Genomic DNA, 21,585 nt, shown 5'->3' with positions numbered 1-21,585 from the left:
GGTAAACAGTCAATACTGACCTGATTAAACTGGATCAGGTATCAACTAGAAGTGACCTATTAAATACAATTTTCAATTCCAGTATGCTCAGATCAGTACACACATACTTATCGTACTGTATCATACATCAGCAGATGGTCACATGTTTAGTATGTAACTAGCAACTATGGCTGTGAAATGTAGTGGAGTAAATAGAACAGTATTTGCATCTGAACTCTAAAGTATCTCTAAAGGTCACTTACAGGTTTCAGGACAAAGAAAACTACATTTCCTAGAAGTCGCACCGCGCATGCGTAGTTGCTTCATATCGACACGAACAGTTGTTTTCAATAGCAACCGTTACTGTGAACTGAATAAAGTCGCCGCAAAAGGTAAGAATTGTTTAAAAAGTAAGCTTGGAAATTCTTCAAGAATGTTTTTCAAATACGAAAACACACATGTCACCGCTGTAATACATTATCAGAGTTAAACGAGTGAGCTAGCTCGTTAGCTGCATCATGAGCGCAGAGGGAAGTTAGTGTTAGCCAACGTAGCTAACTCATCGCTAGTATGAAATTTGAAGATAGAAAACAGCTAATTCAGAACACCAGTGTTATTATACCATCTACACATTTCTGAACGGCGTTGGTACACATGTACTGAACATGAAGCTTTATATGATATATTCAAATAATGTTTTCCAAATCTAGAGGACGGCACGCCAGACTCCGTTTAAATTCTGACAGCTTTTTTTTTGCTCACTGACTAAAGTAACCTTACATATTATTCCAGACAAATGTCTCAAGACACTGTAGAACAACAAAAAGCAGCTTTCAGTTCGGCATACATTCAGCATACCAAGCAGACCGTTTGCCATTGAAATTTTTAATTTTAGAAGTGGGTCGCCTCGTATTCCTCCCATTATTTCTTAAATTGCTGCGGTAAATCGCGGTAAATTTCGCAATAAAATCTTACATAATATTAAAATGAAAGGCTGTTGAGGTGTCACTTACCTGCCGAATACATTAGGTGATACAAGCTGTCAGTCTTTGACAATATATGCACAGTCATTGTTTGATCTTCACAGCCAAATAATTTTTTAGTAATGTATTTTAAAAAACATGTAAATGGCTGGTTGTGTATTTCTCCGTACACAACCACCCATTTATATTAGCTAAGGACTATATACCAACCCACTTTTTGGCATAAAGTGGCTGATAAGGTGCGCATAGATGAAGCAGCTGACATGGTGTTTAAGTTTACTCCTTTATTGTCCCTCAATGGGGAAATTACTCTCTGCATTTTACCCACACCAAGTGAACGAAACAAACACACACATATGCACTAGAGGCACTGGGGCAGAGGGCTGCCTTCTAAGGTGCCCGCGGAGCTGGGGTGGATTGGTGCCTTGCTCAGGGGCAGCACAGCTGTGGTTGCAGAGGGAGGGGGGGGGGGGTGTGTCTCCTTCACCACCAGCCATATCCATTGTGCATTGTGCAAGGGATCGAACCGGCGATCTCGGGTCGGTTCAAAGTCCACTCTTTACTTGCTGCTCCACGGCATGCCCCCCCCCCAAAACTATTAAACTATTAATGAGGGACCTCTTTATTTTTAGATTGAAATATGTCCACTCTACTTGATGAGACAGCAGCAGATGTCCCAGTCACCGTCAACCTGTCCCGAATTGCTGCAGGTTCACAAGGTCTGTTATTCTTCATGTCTTCATAACATCTGTAATTGCAGTGCTCTATGTGTCACTGTTCTTTTTTAGCACAATGGCTCTGAAATGGCTTATGTCTGAAACCCTGATATTGTTTATATGTTCTGTTTGAGACACTCTGGAAGGTGTTTGGATGTTTCCTAATTTGAATTGATTCTCTGGTCACATTAGTTGTGGAGATATCAACATCAGTTGTTCATTGTTTGTCATATTTATGCTATTTTTGTCTACTGTAACACTGTGGGCCTAGGGAGCACTGCAATTTCAAAACCTGTGTATGACCTGTACATATGGTTTTGACAATAAAGTTGACTTTGACTTATTCTCATCTAGGTGGCATGAAAATGTTAAAACAACAAATGAGATTTTTTTTTCTGGCGACAGACTCGGCGGTGTATCAGAACGCCCGGGCGCGACAGGACATCTCTCGGGTTTCCAGGGAGGAGCTGGAGGATCGGTTCCTGCGGCTCCAAGAGGAGACCCTGGCCCTCAAACAGCATACTCACAAACAGGACGACAAGATCAAGAAGTGAGATGCACACACACCACGCAGACTTGGAGCAAAATATACCAGCCCAATTTAGATTTTGCTCTGTGAATATTATCATTATAATATGAACAACTTCATCTAAATCTTTTCATTCAGAGCCCTGTAAGAAAAGTTAATAAAGGCCAGACCTGAAACGCGCTGGTCTCCAAATAAACTTGTTTTTATATGTATATTATATGTAATTTGAATTAGAGCTTGAACTGACAGTTACGTTCAGTATCCATTAAGTGTTTGGTAGATGACCTGTTCAAAAATAGTCCAAGATGATGCCATTCAATGGTCCAAAGCCCAAAGATTTGCCATTTACAGTGATATGTGCTTGCTCTGGGGTCAGGCTCTGGGTCTCTGTAAAGCGCTTTGAGACAATTTTGATTGTGGAAGGCGCTATATAAATAAAATTGAATTGAATTGAATTGAATATGCGAAAGAGAAAAGCAGTAAATCATCACATTTGACAGGCTGAAACTTTAAAAATGACTCAAGCAATTATTTGGTTATCAAAACAGTTGCATGGAATAATAACTAATTATTGCAATTTCACTTTGAACTAGTATTCTGGTCTCATATTTGCTTGTAAATGTTGTAAAGGCCCTTTTCCACTTAAATGGATACAGTGATTTATTATTGCACTTCCATGACCTTGTGAGACTCACAGGAGACTCATTAAAAACAGAAGGTCAGCAGAAGAGAAAAACACTGGATCCTACATTTCCCATAATGCAGTTTCATAATGTCTAGTGTCATTGGACCACCACAGACCTTGGAGAGGTCCCTGCAGAGAGTTTGCAGGCTGTTCAGCAGTCGTCATGAAGAATAAACAGAATGTCATGTTCCTTTCCTCTCAGTCTTACATTTAATCATCCGCCTCCTCCTCCACCCTTCAGACTTGGCACTAAGCTGATGAGGCTGGTGAAGGACCGAGGTCGTATGGAGCAGCTGGCAGCGGGGGGAGCCCAACCGGTCTCCAGGGTTCGAGACGTGGAGATGGAGGAGATGATGGAGGAGCTCCAGGAGAAGGTCCGGGGGCTACAGGCTGAGAACGAAGGACTCAAACAGCGTCTTCTCGTGGCCAAACAGCAGCTCATCAACTCGCAGAGCAGGAGACCTTCGCCATACGGCCACGTCCAGTCACGAGTCAACTCTGGATTAAAGAAGCTGAGAGACGATACTCCATCTCCCTCTCAGACACAATCAAAAAGTGAGTTACGGATATTTAAATCTGATGTATGCAGGAGAGTGAATAACTCTGCCCTTTAAACTTACTGTTGGTTTAATGCAGAGGTCTTCAACAGGGGGTCCGTGACCCCTAGGGGGTTCGCGGTGGTACTGCAGGGGGATCGTGAAATTTTTGGTTAATTAGACAATTTGTAAAATATTTTTTATATTTTTCCCCCAGAAATTTAAATGTCTTTAAAAACACATTAACATCAAACCAGTGTATTAGCGAATGGATAAATGGAGGCAGAGGACATTATCTTTCAGTCAGAAATGCACACATTCAGTGACACACAGGAGCTCTCTCAAACTGGCTGAGAGCCTGTTCAGTCCCTCAGCTAACTAAGATCCCAGACACAAGGACGCAATCTGCAAAAGTATTTGAAAAGGAGATACCTATGTTTATAAACATAGGTACTCACTGTACCTTGCACGTTTAAAATAATAACATTAATATATGAACCTGTGTATTGTTTGAATAGCTTAGTACTGAATGCATGATAACAAGGTATTATACATTTTATACATTTTACTAGGCTCAGTTTAATATAAAACACAATTTTATAAAATATATACACTTCTTCATATTTCCTTGTCTTAGCGTTCGGGTGACTTTAATTTGTCTGCTTATCTCCGTCTCAGCGGTGCAATGCCGGGGTCACACGCCCCCCCCCCCCGGCATCGCACCACTATTTGGGAAGGACTGGTTTAATGTAATGTTTGTAAATTTAACCTGTGAAACATACTGTCTGTCACGAAGCTTAATTAAAGTGTTCTGTAGCCAAACTGAGTTCAGAGGTTCCATGTTTACTTCACCGACACTCAGAAGACTTCAGCTGCAGATCTCTTTTTATGACCATGTTTATCTTCTGATGTTTGTCCTACAGTGACTTTATCATCACTGATGCTGTAACTATCAGAGCCTGCTCTGGATGCCCCTGTGGATCTGTGGAACAGATCACATTAAAACTAAATCCTCTGTGAACAGACTCTTTGATTGTGTCTCCTGCAGGTCTGAGGAGTTTGGAGGGAGGTGGGAGGCCTCCGATTGGCCAGCTGCCTCGATACGGACACAGCCTGCTGGAGGAGGCGAGGGCCGAGATCCGCAACCTGTGAGTGCTTCCCATGCACAAATACAATGTAAATTTGGTTGAAACAATTAGAGATATTAACTAGTGGGTCAGAGGTCAGTTTATTACACCCAAACATAGCAGTGGTCTGATGTTAATGAACCCTGCAGGGACACTGCAGCTTCGTGTTTAAACGTTTCACAGGTCAGATTTGTTGTGGACCATTGACATACCTGTCTCTCGTGTGCCATGAGCATCCAAATTGTAACTTGATTTTTAAAGACTTAAATCACTAATCTCAGCATTTCAGCCGTGGTTTACATCTCACTAGCATCTGACGAAACAGGTGCACTTCCGTTTTAATCAGTCCAGTCGTCTGCAGAGGCTGAGCCATGGCTCGACTCTCACTTACAGAGTTGTAGCCACAGTGCTGTGCTCTGCCCCTGAGACTTTGTCACTTCTTTGTCTCTCCATCTCTAAAAGCAGTTTCATGTTGTTTCCTTCATCTTCTGGAAACATTTCACAAACCACTTCTTCCCCAGAGATGGTATTTGTAAACAGCGTTCTGTGCTTGTGTACCAGAGAGAATGTGATAGAGTCTCAGCGGAGCCACATGGAGGAGATGGAGGGAGCCTCAGAGCTGCTGAGGGAGGCGCTGAGGAAGAGGGAGGCAGAGTTTGAAGAGAGACTTCTGCAGGTTCGACAACAACAGACCAGCAAACTGAGGTGTTGTATTATAATTTGTCTGAAATGACCCTTTACAGCTATTATTCGGCCTTTGTTGGTCTCATTAATGAAAACCTGTGGAAACTTTGTGTACATTGCTTATTTGTTTAGGGAGAGTTGTGTGTGTTTTCTTTGGTCCTTTGTTGAAAATGTTCACCTGCAGCTCCAGCACATGAGAACTGAAATGTCTGTGGTATATGAGCGTTTGTTTACACCTTGTTGTTTGACCTGAACCTGAATGTAAGAACTATTGATTGTGTTTGCTTGCACCTCTTTACTAATCAGTGAGAGGACAGAGGTTTATAATTCACACGTAAACAAACATGTCAGGGTTTCACATAGTAACATTCATGTGTTGTGTTCTCTCTCAGGTCACATGTCAACAACAACGTGACCATGATCAAACTGCAGAAGCAGCTGGCTGACAGGTCCAATGCCGTAACTGAGCTGGAGGGTCGATTTCTACAACTACAAGAGGTGAGATGTTTTTACAGCCTCCTCCTCACTGAAATCCTGCAGCAACACCAACTCACAAAGAAAATAATGAATTCAATATTGACAAATCAATACTTGTATCCCTGTGGGGAGCAGCCTTCATCTGTTGTCTTTGACACAACAAATATTTGAAAAGAAAAAGGTAAATCTTTACAGTCTGAGACATGTTGTATACTCAACTTCACATTATGAATAAGACACGCAGGCCTTGATTTTCCCACCTGATTCTGTTGTTTGACAAGATCCGTCTTTCTCAGAGTCAGAGTCAACTTCCCGGATCTTTATCTATCGTCTGCCTCTTCTCTTTTGTTTGAGTTCTGCTTTCATGGTTAAATAAGAAAAAGAAAGTACGTGACTAACAAAAGAAAACTGAGAAAGACTTGACATGAGCACTGGTCTATCTTATATACACATTAATGTTAAGGACAAATGAATATTTGCTTTGATTTCTTCATGAGTTTACAAAGCAAAGTGAAAAGAAAAACTTTATGTAAGTATTTCTCTCTGGTTTCAAAAACCCTTAGTTGTTTATTCATATTTTCACTGACTTGTCACTGAATCGCCTTCAGTTATCCTCTTAGTGACCACTTCATTAGCTACACCTGTAAAGTCTGATGCAATCCAAAACAACAGGTCTGCAACAAGACCGACCTTTATACAGATAATAGATGATGTTCAGTTTTGACTGAAGTCCAGTCTAAGTCTGTGTTTATTACTGAGGCCGTATCTTTATATTGAGATGTGTTTCTAATGTTTTGCCCAACCCACTTATATTAGAAACACCTCTGAACATAAATCCTAAACAAAGTCCAAACAAAGCTTCATAAAGGGAGAACAAGTGGAAGATCTGTTGAACTGGATTGCATTAGAGGCCTAATTATACCAAAACAGATTCATTCATTAAATCTGATAATAATTAATCTAAATCAGAGGTCACTAACAGGCGGACCGCGGTCCAGGTCCGGACCCAGACGCCGTCCTATGCGGACCCAGACCTACAATCAATAAATTATTGAGGGATTCTACATCATGACGCAGCGCTAATATTTTAACCAGCACAGCTTTTCTAGTCTTTACAGTATCTATTTAGCAGACCTTACAGACCAATTGCATGCGAGTTAAGCCATCGCACATGACAAATTTGAGAGAGTGAAAGCGCGACTCTGAATACAGAGATGAGAGAGATGAGAAGTGAGTGACAGGTGGAGAGGGAAGTTAGCGATACAAGGAGATGACATTTATAGAAAAGTGAGCCGGAGACAGGAAGAGAAGACAGAGAGAAGAGTGAGCGGGAGACAGGGGGAGAAGACAGAGAGGCGAGTGAGCGGGAGACAGGGAGAGAAGACAGAGAGGCGAGTGAGCGGGAGACAGGGAGAGATGATGGCCCTGACACCATTCCAAAATTGTTGAGACAGTTAACAAAGAAAAAGGGAAACTCAATCTGCTGGTATTTTATTTTTCTAAAATTAATCTCTTTGTTTGATTATTTATTTATTATTTTTGAATTGTACTTTGTTTAATTTAACAGTCAGTTGCAGATGTTGATACAACTATGAGGCTACTTCATTATCTCTCTCTCTCTCTCACACTAATTCATAATGTTTGACATTATGATGTTCTGGACCTTCGCTTGAAGAAATTTTCTCTTACTGGACCTAAAATTTTAGTTGAATACCCCTGATCTAAATCATGTAAATAAGAACAGCAGCAGCGTTGTCCACAGAATCCTGTAGAAAAAAAAACACTGATCCATCCTGAAGCAGAAGACTCAAAAATCAGCATTAAAGTAAGAAGCAGGTTTCTTCCTGTATTAAAGACTGGATTGCTTCTGGTGCACTTCTTTTCACCTTCTCACCGCTGAGCTGCACTGACAAAAACATAAAAGTCCTCATCTGTTGCTTGTAATGTTGCAGACGCACATTGGTATCACAGCAGAGGCATTCGGGAGGCTGTTAGTCTGCGAATGAGAGTAAATGATGATGGCCAGGATGTTGGGCTCTTATTGAAATGTTAATTTGTGTAGAGTCAGCGGACACTGAAGGCCAGTCATGACGCAGCGATGCTGAAGGTGGACGAGCTGTCGGACCAGCTGAAAGACGAGAGGCTGAAGAGTCTGGACCTGGAGAAACAGCTGCAGAGCTCCACCATATCCAAGATAAAGATGGAGCAGGTTACTGCTACACTACACATGGGCTGCACAGTTATTCACAGAAATGTCAGAAGCCTCACGTTTGACCTGGAGGATCTCTCCCTGTGTAAAATCAGGATTATTATTTGAAATATTGGGAACATAACAGTTTGACCAGTTGATGTATAATTAACTATTTGTCTGCTAATACTTTTAAATCAAACTAACTTTGACATACAGTTAAAATGATATTTAAGGTTTTTTACAGTCTCAAAAGTTTGTCTGAAACTGTTTACTGTCAGTCCTTTCAGTTCAAATCATGATGATGAAATGTTCAGTGCACTGAAGCATAACCAGGCTGTCTGTGGTCAGCCTGTGGTTGAGAGCAGCCAAAGGACGGACTCATCATTTCTCTTCTTTCCATTTTGGGTTGTACAGTTTCAGGAGCAGATCAGTGAGCTGGAGCAGGAGAGGGACCTGCTGAGGGAGAACAACGAGAAACTGGTCAACAGGTGAGAAGCCTCGCTTCTGATGGTTTAGTCGGGTCCACTGGCTGTGCATCACTACACAGACATACAGTACATTTAGCAGGAGCTGATTAAATGACTCAGGCGTCGCCTTACATGTAGCTAAGGCTTCATGGATGATGCTTACATTATTTTAATTTTCGAGCATTGTCATAATAATAGTTCGGTAATGGTTATTATCATCTTTTTGCAGTGCCTTTGATGTATCTCAGCAACAAAAATGGCAGATTCAGGAGCAGAAGCTGAAGTTACAGATTGCACAGCTAGAGACGGCGCTGAAGGCTGACCTCGTGGATAAAAATGAAATCCTCGACAAAATCAGGGCTGAGAGGGGTACTTTTACTTTTATATCCTGCCAGTGTTGATCACAGGACCGATCTACAGTACGTGCTAGCTGTGCATGTCTGTAAAGTACAGAAGAGTGTATCATATTGATGTGATAAGTCTCCATTCATTAAAGATCTGGTTGGAATATTAAAAATATTTCCTGCATCATACAGATTTTATGCAATTGTAGAATCATTTTAAATATTATCATATGAAGAATGTTACTGAGTGGAGTGTGAATAATTCTAATCATCAAAAGCAGATTTGTAATGGAAACAGGGATGTTGTGAAAATATGCTATTTTCTTTAGAGTGATTTGTGATCTGAGTTTTTTCTTTCAGATACGAATGAGAAGCTGACAGAAGAAAATAAGAGGCTTCAAATCCAGTTTCTGGAGCAGAAGCAACAAATGGAGGCACTCGGTGATCGTTTGAAATGCTACAGCAGGGTGAGCTGGTTTGATTTCAGAATAAATGCTGGGATCTTCATGTTAATAATAAATATATTCTGTCCTTTCATTATCTTTGCATTAATCTGTTAGAGCGCTGTTAGTTTTCTGTCTACGTACGTGTAAGTCTCCCTCACAAACATGAACATGTCTTGTCCTGCAGCTCGTTGAATGAGTCTCCATCAGGGAAAAGTGACCTGCTAATGTCACTTTGCAGACTGGATAGTTTGTTTCCCTTTTCTAAATTCAGCCACAGCTTATGGCTGGGGATTGACACAACCAGCTGACATTACAGCCCATCTGTGTCCCTCCTGCTGTGGACTGTTGTCCTTCAGGGTTGTTGCATCTAAAACGTTTAATGTGATCATAATATGTTGTTTGAAGGAGAACGAGTACGACGTGGCTGAACTCACGGAGGCACTGCTCCTAATTAAGGTAAGTGTAAAATAAACCTTTTAAAATGTACAGTGTGTGTGTGTGTGTGTGCGTATGTATATTAGTCATGTGTAAATAACATTGTATTTCCTGCACTTGGAAAGTCCAGTTAAACTTCTACCAAAGTTTATTCAAAGCCTTTATCTCTCAGTGGAATGAAAAACTTGTGAGAACAAGCCCTCACTGCATGAGGTGAGAAGACCAGTGAGGTCATTTCCTCTGGCAGACTAACAGGGTCTCGTTCTCACTTCTCCCACCTGCCCCTCAAAACTGTCCCCCACAGACACGTAAATCCCAGAGGAGTGGTGAGCTGGGCTTCCTGAAGGAGGTGGAGGAGGAGGGAGGGAGCAGCAACACAGAGAGCTCCATCAGAGATCTACGAGCGGCTCACGCTGAAACCATCCAGGAGCTGGAGAAGACCAGAAACATCCTGAGCATGGAGAGCAAAATCAGCAGGAACTACAAGGTGGAGGAGGGCACGAGCAGACCAACTGTGTCCTTCAGCTTCCATTTTTCATCCCTCATCATCTTCTTCATTCCTTTCCCTTTTTACAAGCTTTTTTTTTTTTTTAGATCAAGCTACATTTGAAAATGAATAACATTCAAATAGCACTGGGTTGACACTTGTGTGCTAGGGACATCCTGGTGGTGCCATTTAATCACAACCCCCCTACCCCCCCCCATATCCAGTCAGCTTTCTATTGTTTGCTATCCAATAAAAAACATTTACACTCTGCTAAAGTAAAAAAAAAAAGGCATGTGTCCATTAAATGTTCACATTCTGCTGTGAGACCATCAATTTTTTTTTTTTTATGGTAAAACTGTCTCATGTCACCAGGCGGAGCTGGAAGCTGTTTTACAGAAGAAGGACAGTGACAGAGTTGAGTATGAACAGAAACTGGAGCGACAGGCTCAGCTGCTGGACACAAAGACAGCAAAGATCAAGAAACTGGAGGGTAAGAATATGTTTTCAGAGATACAGAGAACACTATTTCTCAAAATGTCTTCCTTTCATTGACAGTTAGTTTGAAAGACTTCTATCAGCATCAGATACGGTAAACACCATCTAAAACTAGTTAAACTACACACAGGACATACATGAAACTCCTGCTTCAATCATCAGAACAAAAGATGAACTGTCATAAAATATCTGTTTCTTAAAGTACAAAAAACTGCACCTTAAAACTGAGAGAGAATTAAACTGCATTTCCCAAGGTGCATTTCACTAACTGACAGCCTATCACAGAGCTTCACAGTAACCTGAAACTGAAGATGACACTCCTGGCTTCTTCTCCATACAGAGGCAGCTGAGGATCATGAGTATGGTGGTGTTTAGAGATGTCTACCAAACTGAAACAGCACGTAAATAATTCCAGCTGGTGCTCACAACATAGACCTGTATGATGGTTACTGAGTTCCTATGTTCAGTAACATTGAAGATGTCCACCAGCTCCTGAGCTGCTAAATGCTGCGCCATGTTCACCAGCTGCTCTGACTGAGTCTGTCTGCTGTTTGCTGCTGAGCAGGCAGAGGGCAGAGACTTTCTACTGCTGCAGACTCAGCTAATAATTCTCCAGAGGTTCTTCTACCACAGACACCTCCCACTCTTACAGTGGCTTTAAAGAAAATACTAGAATAGGAATACAGAACACGGGAAAAACCAGAAACTCCACTTCACATTTATGTTGTGTAGGAAGCCATCCACTGAGAAACACAGTTTGTTTGTTTTTGTGTCCAATAGTTTTGAGTCTCTATGAACTCGTACTGTCTGTTTTTGCTGTTGCGGCTCCTCAGCTCAGCTCAGGGACATCGCCTATGGCACCAAAACATATGTCCTCAAACCAGACACCACAGATGAGGATGAAGCAGACGAGTTTGATGAAACTCTCCACCTGGAGCGTGGAGAAAACCTTCTGGAGCTTCAGATAGTCAGTGCCATGCTGTCTCCGTCCGCCCTGGAGGCTCTGGGCGACGGTGAACCCTCCACCTTCTGTACGTACTCCTTCTATTTGTTTGAGCTGCACTCCACTCCGGTGGTGAGGGGCCACAAACCAAAATATGGCTTCACATCGAAGTACATGGTGAACATGGACGACCAGTTCCTCGACTACCTCAGTAGATGCTCTGTCACTGTCGAGTTGCATCAGGCCCTGGGTCTAGACTGGAGGACGCTGGCGACTGGACAGCTTCGACTGCAGCAGTTGCTGGAGCAAGACGGGAAAGTCCATGGGACCGTTCCTCTGGTCGGTGAGTGAGACGAGATCAAACGTCCAGTCACTGATGGCAGGTAGCAACCGAAAACAAGACTGTGAGAAAACAGATCCACACACAGGGTTTAGACTTGGGTTTAGACACAGTCTGTACAAGTATGTTTTTAAAAGTCTGGTACTGGAGTAGTGTTTTCCTGACAGCAAGGCACTTAACCCCCAGCTGCTCCAGTGTGGGTTCTTACAACCTGAAGTTGAAGACTGTGAAGACCTCCCTGTAAAAACAAGCTAAAACAAGAGAAGGAGAAAGAAGAAGAAGAAAAGCCACAACAAAAAGAATCCCAACTTTTTTGGCCTTTTCAGTTCAGTTTTCAGTTCTAATGATTTCTCAAATCATCAATAACAATAATAAGTTTCATTATGGAGCACATTTCATACAAATAACATGATACAGGGTTAGGGTTAGGTGCACACTTTTCGTGTGTATTTGGATGGGTGCTTAGAAACATTAGAAATGGAAGATGAGTTTTAGGTGATCTTTAAACTCTGGGGGACGTATGAAGAAGATGTGGTATCACTGAAGGCCTTACAGAGAGTTGGCAGACACAGTCATGCACACACCTTTGTCACTGAAAACATTTTAACAGAAAAAAACATGTTTTGAATTCTCAGGCACATCTGATGAGGTGCGATCTGTGGGCTCTGTGGATTACTGGCTGAGGCTGAGGATACCCATGACAGAAACCATCCTCCTTTATAAAGAGAAGGTGAAGGCTGTGGGCTACATTAACACTGCACTGAATGAAGAAGCACAGGTACCTTCCATTTATCAGAAAACTACAGTTTACTAAAATATCAGTTCTCTTTTTGTAGCTCCAGCCATCAGGTCCATGGATTACAGTGACAGTACTCACCATTTAACAGTTATGGAAATTTACACCCTTTACTCTGAATGAACCTTAACTTTTCATCTGATCTTGCACCTCAGCTGCAGCCACCAGGCAGCAGTTGGAATGAACTCCTCATCACTGTCCACCGCTGCCGAGACCTTCAGTCCAGACGCTCCCAGCCGCCGAGTCCCTACGTGGTCTACAAGTTCTTCGACTTCTCCAACTACCCCACTGCCACAGTTCATGACGGCTGCGACCCCCACTTCAACGACCTCAAGTCATACTCTGTCCTGATGGATGTAGGTCTGGATCACTACCTCAAGTCTGAGGTCCTTCAGTTCTACGTGTTTGACTACAAAGAGGAGCAGATGGACATGTACCTGGGGAAGGCCAGAGTACCTCTGCTGTCACTGGCTCAGGACAAGGGGATCACAGGTGAGCTGTGTTACAGGCCTAGCCTGGGGCGGCCGGGAAAAGGCCTTATACCAACCTGTCTGGGTGTGTGTGTGGGTGTGTGTGTGTGAGAGAGAGAGAGAGAGAGAGACGCGCCAGGGCGGACATGTTGAACCCAGCGTGGGTGCAGTTAGGCAGAAAAACGTTAGAAGTGTTTAGAAATTTCAGGTTCTACAGTGGTAACGGCCTCTTTTCTGGCCAGGTGAAAGAAAACATAAAAATAAAGTTCGAGTTATGAACGGCACTCCTCTTCAGTCCTCCTCCTTCTTCAGAGGTACCCCGAATTTATTATTAGCGTGTTACCAGCTAACAGCGGCCAGAGCACTCCCAACTACGGTTTGGAGCCGTCCAGACTGGCTCAGGTAACAGCTGTTACCTGGCCAGGGCTGTCGCTGTCAGGGCTGTGGGACTTCAGGCTGCTCTTCACTTTTACGTTTCTCAGGGTGTGTTCTTGTCTAAATTAGTTTTTGTTGTTTTCACAGATCTTGGAATAAATATACCGGGTTGCATTTTTCAGTTTGGTTTAGAGCAACAACAAATAATGGATTGGTTGATCGACAGAAAATTAATCTGCACTTATTAATTTCTCTTATTTTTCAGGTAATTGTGCTAAAACGTGAACTGCAATAGAACTGTAATAGTGAGAATTTGGGTTTTAGATTGTTTGGCCTGAAAAACAAGATGTATGAAGATCTGATTGTTTTCTCTGATCCCAGATCAGTACAATGGATTGATTTGAACATAATTGAGCTTCTCTTGTGTTTAAAGTACTGAGGAAATCTGATGAAAGAGCTCAATATGAGAAAAGTCAAAACTGTTTTGGCCTCGTTACACAAAGTTAAATATCATCTGTTTCTGGTCAAAGACGCTGGATTTAAAGAATGAACCCAGCAGTTTTAAAAAGCATCAACTCGTGCTTCAGCCTTTATGTCACTGTTTTTTAACAAGTCCAATAATTTGTCACGTTTGTCCCTCAGGTGTGTTTGAATTGACCAGCCCCTCTGGATTCCCCGCCGGCCACATGGAAGTGACGCTGAAATGGAGGTTCACGTACCTCCCTCCATCAGGCTCAATCACAACTGTCGAAGAGCCAGTGTCCGTCCCTGAAGAGAAACCTGCAGACGAATCTGCTGAGCCAAAGCAAGAACTCACTGTGGATGAAGAGAAGAAAGACGAACTGCTGAAAGATCTTGAGGAGATACCGCAGGAAGAGAAGGAATCCAAAGATCCTTTTCATCACCCCACCGCTGTCCCTGTTGCTGCTGCTTCTAAGGTCAGGAGATAAACACGAGTTTTAACAATGTTCCAAAAAGAACAGTGAAAACTTCCATACATTTAGAGCCAAAAATGAATGAAGAAAAGAAGCAGCCGAGCAGTGAAAGCACAGAACACAGAACAATGCAGCAGCAGCAGGTTTTGGTCTTAGGATTTAATATTCACTCGCTCTTAAAGGAATAGTTTGACATTTGCACATACTTGGTTTAATTAGGCAAAGCAAAAATGTAGAGCAGGAGGATTATACCAGTGGAGTTTCTTATTAAAATAATGTGGTTAGAAGCAAAACCAGAATCAAGCTAACTACTACCTACTGAGAAATGACTCACTGCCAAGGTGGAACATTACTGCTTTACTGAACCAGCCACCGTGAGTCTTTCAGACTGGCTAACAAAGATGTTTTCCTTTATTTATTCGGCATTTATATTCTCTCCATTCCTTTATGTGAATGCTTTCTTACCATAAGGCCCCACTACCAAAAGTCAGACAGAAGACACAAGAAAGGGACCGACTGGCTGCCAAGAAGGTCACATTTGTAGATCCCACAGCTGCAGATGACCAGGTGAGGTTTATCAGTCAGGAGTCAGTTCCTGTGGCTCAGGTATGGAATGTTGTTTGTTTCTGAATCGAGGTGAATCAGTGTAACACCACAGACCCATAGTAAGCACCAGTTTCTTCATCCTCCAGAATTCGATGTGATTTAGTGGTATTAATTTACTCACTGTAAAACACTCAGCAGTGATGCTCTGGGTTTCCTGGATGTTCAGTACAGATTTAAACCCAACCCAGTGGAAAAATAAGTAAAAAAAAAAAAAGGGTTTGGAGCAGAGCTGGAGGAGTTTAATAAAAGTTTTCACATGAATGTTTTCAAGAAAATCCATGAACTGGGGGGGGGTTCGTTGGTGAGCTGGAGGGAAACCAGCGTCAGTTTAATATTTTCTTCTGTTTTGAGGACAAGAGCCCATCAGGCCTCAGTGTGTCTGCAGACACGACAGAGACAACATCATCACCTGCTGTAAAGGTAAAAAAAAAAAAAAAAAAAAAAAAGGTTTGACCCTGCCTTAGTAGGCAGCCCTCTGCCCCGGCGTCTCTACTGCATGTGCATGCTTGTGTGTGTGTTGTGTTCACGTGGTGTGGGTAAAAAGCAGAGAGTAATTCATTTCCCCAGTTTGAGGGATAGTAAAAGTAGTTAAACTCAAACCTTCGGTTTTTTACTTTGTCATCATAGAACAGAGTGCACACATGCACTCAGCGCACACACTCAGCACACACTCACACAGAGCAGAGGTGTAATGTGAACTGTGAGTCTTGTGTTTGCAGGTTGTTTCAGAAGCCCCTCAGATCAACCCAGAGGAAGACGATGATGAAGACGAGTCTCACTTCTCTGAGGGACAGCTTGTCCCAGCGAGCTCTCAGTCCTACTCTGATGATTCTGAAATCTCTGAGGAAATAATAGAAGGTAAAGAAACATATATTGATTGTTAGAATCACTTGCAATAACAACTGACAACAATAAATGAGATCAGAAAAAAAGTTTTGTGCTTTTGTAATCAACTCTTCTTTATTCAGTTCTCTGTTTACAAAACACTGTAGCATCTCTCTCATAGTTTGATTTCCACTGTGGATAGAAAACAAGTGTTGGACCAGTTCCTTTTCATCTCAGTTCAAACTCCAACATCATCTCCCCAAACTCTGTCTTAAAGGTGCAAATGTTTTTGTTTTACAATGCTTCCTGAGCAGAACAGACATAAATATTGAATGTGGCTGCCAATAATCTTTAGAGCTGAGTTCATAAATGTTAATGTCGGCCCTCTGAGAGACAGCGTTACGGCTTACATCAGTCACCGCCCTGATGCCAGATGCAATACAGCAGTCCATGTGTTCAAATCTTTATAATTCGCTTTGTATTTCCTTCTTAAGAAACAGGCTGTTGTTTTCACACAGTCAGAGCCAGTTCTACACATTTATCTCATTCCTCTGTTTCTCCTCCTCTGCTCCCTGTCTGGATCAACCCAGATGCTGAGGAGGCCCCAGCCACCAAACAGGATCATAGTGAATCGACTCAGTCCGACAGCGATGACTGCATCGTTCACGGACAGGCCACGGGGAGGAAGGTCAGCAAAGCTTTAGGGAGTTGTTGTGTTGTTATCATGTACACAACAGAGCTGATGTGCAGCTCTGGAAAACTCACGGTTTGATTGTGGAGTGATTTGTGAAGGTGTTTATTTTTGTGGAGGCTCAGTTTCGATTTTCTTCTGTGTACGAGCAGGAGGTTGTTTCTGAATCCTGGTCTGAGTCTTGACTGCTCGGTCTGTTTGTTAACAAATTTATTATTTATTTCTCAGTCTGTGCTACGGTTACACAGAAGACAACAAGTCAGACCAGTCCACAACAGTTCAACCAGGAGAGACTCATTAAATTCAGGGTGGAAACTGACAGTTATTGTCATAAGCAGTTACATGTATAGCCTATATAACATCAGGTAACAGTTGAAAATGTCAGAGTGATGGATGACATCAGTCCAAAACACAAAGTTATTCAGTTGACTCTAATTTAAAGCCCCAGAAAAGCAGCAGATGTTTGCATTAGAATCTTTTACTTCAGATTAATTTTCTCTCCATGGGCTAATTCAGTGGAAGAAGCTGAACTAAACTGTCATAAACTCTGATCCACGTGTTCGTCCTCAGCCCTCGGAGCGAGTGCGGGTGGAAATCGTGGCTCTGAGCCTGAGGCCGGAGTCTCGTGTGGCCCAGGACAGCAGCGTGGTGCGTCTGTTTGTGGAGTACTCTTTCCTGGATCTGCCTACAGAGGAGACCCCCCTGTCTCTACCCAAACCCCCGCAGGGCAAGAGCATTAACTACAACTACAGCAAAGGTACGACCTGGTCTTCGTACTTGTGTTGGCTCTAATCGTCAGTTTGTGGTTTTTTATGGTTACTTATTGGCAGCTGAGATATTTGGAGAAAGTCCAGACATTTTCACAGTGTGTTGCCGTTTGTTAAACGCGTTGATGTTCTTTATTTGTCTAAGAAATTCTAGAATTAGAAAAATACAGAACGGTTAGGGTTAGGGGGTGAAATCTTTGTTCTCAACATCAAAATCAAGTCTGGTTGATTTGTACACAGAATCACGTAGAGAGACACAGCTGTCCCAGTCTCATGTCTTCAAGGCCTTGGTCATACCTTCTCCATTGTTTTCTCTTAGTTTAAAGCTGCTAATCTTCAACGAGTCATTTTCCTTAATGCAGGAGCTCTGGATAGGTATAACGCCATGTGGTCACCTGACTTAGAAGCAGGATCCTCAGAGAGACAGAGAAGCAGGAAAAAAAAAACCTTATCTAAATATGATATAGCAGCCTTCATGTTCCTCCACCACCCTCCTCTTTTTCAGAAATAACTGATGAGCGTTATTAGTCAAGAAGTCATAAATATTGACAGACGGGTAGAAACAGGACAAAAAGCAGCATCTTTGGAGACATCACTCTTTTGATCTGGAGGAGATGGAGAAAAACCCCACAGTCACCATCCTGTTCAGACGTACACATCAACACGATCCGCTGAGATCATCTCAGTGCTGATAAATCAGTATCTGATCAGTGTCAGTGAGTCAGTATCTGATCTGAAGTCAGACAGGTTCAGTGTGAAAGCAGCGTGATGAAGAATCCGCTCTCATCGTTGTTGGTTTAATCCCATGTGGACACACTCACTGGATATGACATATGCACAGGAAGTGTGGTGAAACCATTTCCTGGTGAAATGTTGACGGTCTCTTCTCTCATTTTGAATCTAACTGAATATGTTGTGCAGCAGTTTTCAGGGTCATGAAGAAGTCCTGGCACCCGTCCTTGTTCAGTGAGCTGCGTTCAGTGACTCAGGTCTGACCTATCTGTTGTTGTTCTTCAGTCATTCCTGTGGATGCAGAGAACAACGGGGCGAGGCGGCGGCTGCTGAGAGGCGTCCTGCAGGGACGAAACCCTCAGATGGAAAGGTGAGGAAAAAAAGCGTCTGAGGAGAAAAGAGTGATTTTGTTTTTGCTTGTTTGGACAGAAAGTGAGAAGGAGACAGCTGGAGACTCAGGACAGTCCCCGCAGATACAAGACATCATATGATGAAATATGATCTGAAACTTTACTGATCTGAACAGACTGAGATCACGAGGAAGGAAAACGCAGTAAAGGAGGGAAAAGCCTCTGATTCTCTGTCACAAGATGAACGTCCCAAACTACGCGAAACATACGGCCTCACTTCCTGTGCTGGTTTCATCACTTCCTGTGCTGGTTTCATCAGTCCAGGCTGCTCTCTGCCTCCACTGCCCTCTACTTTAAATATTAGGAACCATTTAGTTGTCTTTCTAGTCTCTGACCACTCCAGCACAGCAGGAGCCGGGGATCAAACCTGCAACGCTCCGGTTACTGGACGGCCTCCCTCTATCTGCATCATGCGTGACATCACTGCTGGTGTGAGCGAATCAGAATTCAGAATGAAAGTCACGCGGTGTGAAAGCTGAGACTTCACAGTGAAATCGGACACATCTGGCGTCCAGCTGTTAAACTACAGAAATGAACAATATTGATTTGATTGTGGGAGCAGGAGGAGGTTTGATGACATAAAGTTTTTAAATGTCTTCAAACACGTTTGGAGGGATGTTGAAGTCTGACTCTGATTGGCTCTTCTGTTCGACAGAATCCGCTTCATGGTGGTGAGCGAGCCTCCGGAGGAGGAGGAGCAGGACAGAGAGTGTGAGGACGTGGGGGTGGCCTTCCTGAGGATCCCCGAGATCCTGGAGACGCAACAAGACCTGACCGAGACCAGTCTGAGCGGTCAGCACACACACCGCACGCACACACACACACACACACAGCAGCTCTCTGCTACAACTACAACCACATAAAACACAGATTTCATCCTACTGAAATTCAGTCTTTATGTGTGCGTGCATGCATGCGTGCGTGCGTGTGTGTGCTTGTGCATGTGTGTGTGTGTGTGTGTGTGTGTGTGTGTGTGTGTGCACGTGTGTGTGTGTTTCCTGCAGTATTGGATGTGGAGGACAGCCGTGAGGTGGTCGGCAGTCTAACTGTGTCTGTGGAGGGACTGGAGGCTCTGCAGGCCATCATGCAGGACCAGGACCAGGAACGAGCCCCTGTCTCATCCCTGCTTCCATCAGTGTGAGGCGGCAACAACAACAACAACAGCAACACGTGTGAAGCTGGTGAAGTGAAACCATCATCCTGCACATGTGGTATTTCCAGGACTGACTCAGCACTTGAACCGTGACCAGAGTTTTCACGTGTTCACACGTGTTCGTATTTCATCCTGATGTTGGACTGTTGGTGTTTTATATTTACACTGATGTGTCATATATGTGAGTTAGTGTATGTTAACATACGCTAAGCTGAGGGATGTAAATTCAGTGAGCACTGCCTGGGTGAGGTGGTTAAAACTGAGCTGGGTTTGGTTGGAAAGTGTCTGTGGATGGTGATGACGGATTTCCATAAAACAGGGTCTGTCCAGGTCTCACACCGTCCTGAAGTGGATCTTGGATCTCCACCTCTGAACTGACTGGTCTGAGCTGCAGGAGGCTGCTCACAGTGGATGGCTCCATGGACTGAAATGAGTGAATCACTTTTCATTCATTCATCCATTTTCTGCCGTTTATCAGGGTCCAGCTTGCTTTAATTAAATTCATTATATCGTTAGGAATTATTGAAAGATGCTGCTGTGAAGTGCTGAAAGTGCACTGTCTGTACTGACTGTCCTTTATACTTTAATACTGTGGTGTCAGATTATAATACTTTATGAAACTATACTGTATTTGAGCTGTTTCACATTGAAATACAGGTATTACAGGTGTAACACTGATGCCTAAATTTAGCTCAGGTTTGACATCAAGCTGTCCTTTGACCCGCAAAGCAGTTAGTCTGAGGCCACGACTGAAAGCACCTCTGGACAACATCTGGTCAGATCCAGCTGAAGAAGTGACCTTCTGTCTGTGTCATGTTGGTACGTAACATGGTTACGTACGTACCTGTTCCTGTGCTGCAGGTGGAGGGGTTTGTCAGTGAGTGGTGGTTCGGTCTCAGTGTGTTGGTTCAGGTGAGCAGATTCATAGGCTGATACGCTGCTTAAAACCTGCACAGTTATGACAGGATGAGCTTCAGTCATAATGTTGTCTGTTAATATGAGGGACAGACAAAAATTACAAACGTGCCTTAAATTTGTTGTTTCCTGTATGAGGTTTTGTATTAGTCTCTAATAAAGTGTTTTTTCTGTACACATGAGGAACACGTCATACATGTCATTATCGTCACGGCTCTGTTGATGAACCAAGAACAAATCCAAGATTTAACTTTGAGGCAAGAAGTTGCTCATAAGATGAATCTGCACAGCAGATCATTACTGATAAGAATAATAAATAAAAATACATTTAATTCAGCCAATTATAACAAGCTGAAAACTGCGTTAATAAAGCTCTTGGCTGAAACAGCTCCAACAACATATTGAATAACAACAGCTTCGTTTGCTTCTGGATGTGTGAATCCAGAGCCCGTCTTCAGCTGTGGACGTGTCCTGACTCCAAACCCCCTGCCTGTCAGGACTGTGTCAACTCAGGCTGAAAATGCTGAAACGTCTCTAATCTTGAGAGATGTTTGTGATTCCCGTCCTCTGTTTGCCGTCCCTCATCTGTCATCATGTTCTGTGGCGCTTGGTCGTCCCAGTGTGCCTCTCAGATGATTAAACTGTATGTGGATGGGTGAGGCGGCAGGTGGGCGGCAGGATGTCAGCTCCAGCTGACGCAGACTGAAGGACAGGAGGAGGAGGTGAAGACACAGAGTGAAGAGAGACACAGAAACATCAGACACTCAGGATAGTCACAGCCGAGGACAGAGCCTGATTCACTGCAGCAGGTAAAACTCTCATCTGGTTTATAGGATCTGTTGGATTTGTTGAACTGACTGACAGGCTGTAAAACTGTTTTCATTATCTGTGAAATCTTTCTGTCATTTTCAGGCTAAAATGCCAAGAATTACATTTTTCCAGGTTCTCAGATGTGAGAATTTACGTCACACTAAACTTCACACGTTTTTTGTTTCGTGTAATTTAATTTACTTCAGTAACAGTGATCAGTAAGTGATTAAATGTGA

General features: G+C 43.0%; 1 protein-coding gene across 2 annotated transcripts; it reads left to right on the top strand.

Annotated features, from left to right (window-relative positions):
* Positions 1-296: 296 nt before the first annotated feature.
* Positions 297-20,739, top strand: rpgrip1l (RPGRIP1 like). 2 transcript variants are annotated; one of them, XM_041038856.1, is made up of 26 exons: positions 297-371; positions 1,595-1,681; positions 2,084-2,228; positions 3,134-3,447; positions 4,477-4,576; positions 5,117-5,260; positions 5,632-5,737; positions 7,779-7,925; positions 8,322-8,395; positions 8,604-8,743; positions 9,079-9,185; positions 9,570-9,620; positions 9,904-10,086; positions 10,459-10,576; positions 11,415-11,867; positions 12,500-12,642; positions 12,816-13,152; positions 14,148-14,443; positions 14,912-15,007; positions 15,404-15,466; positions 15,766-15,904; positions 16,462-16,559; positions 17,133-17,319; positions 18,347-18,431; positions 19,127-19,263; positions 19,476-20,739. In XM_041038856.1, the coding sequence occupies exons 2-26, from the start codon at positions 1,603-1,605 to the stop codon at positions 19,610-19,612; spliced, it is 3,879 nt and encodes a 1,292-aa protein (XP_040894790.1). In that variant the 5' UTR covers positions 297-371; positions 1,595-1,602; the 3' UTR covers positions 19,613-20,739. The 2 variants fall into 2 exon arrangements, with proteins under 2 accessions (XP_040894790.1, XP_040894789.1); XM_041038855.1 differs by having other exon boundaries at positions 15,398-15,466.
* Positions 20,740-21,585: the final 846 nt, after the last annotated feature.

This window comes from Toxotes jaculatrix, chromosome 5, assembly GCF_017976425.1.
Source record: "Toxotes jaculatrix isolate fToxJac2 chromosome 5, fToxJac2.pri, whole genome shotgun sequence".
NCBI classification, from domain to species: Eukaryota; Metazoa; Chordata; class Actinopteri; family Toxotidae; genus Toxotes; species Toxotes jaculatrix.
This window is presented reverse-complemented; position numbering and strand designations above follow the sequence as displayed.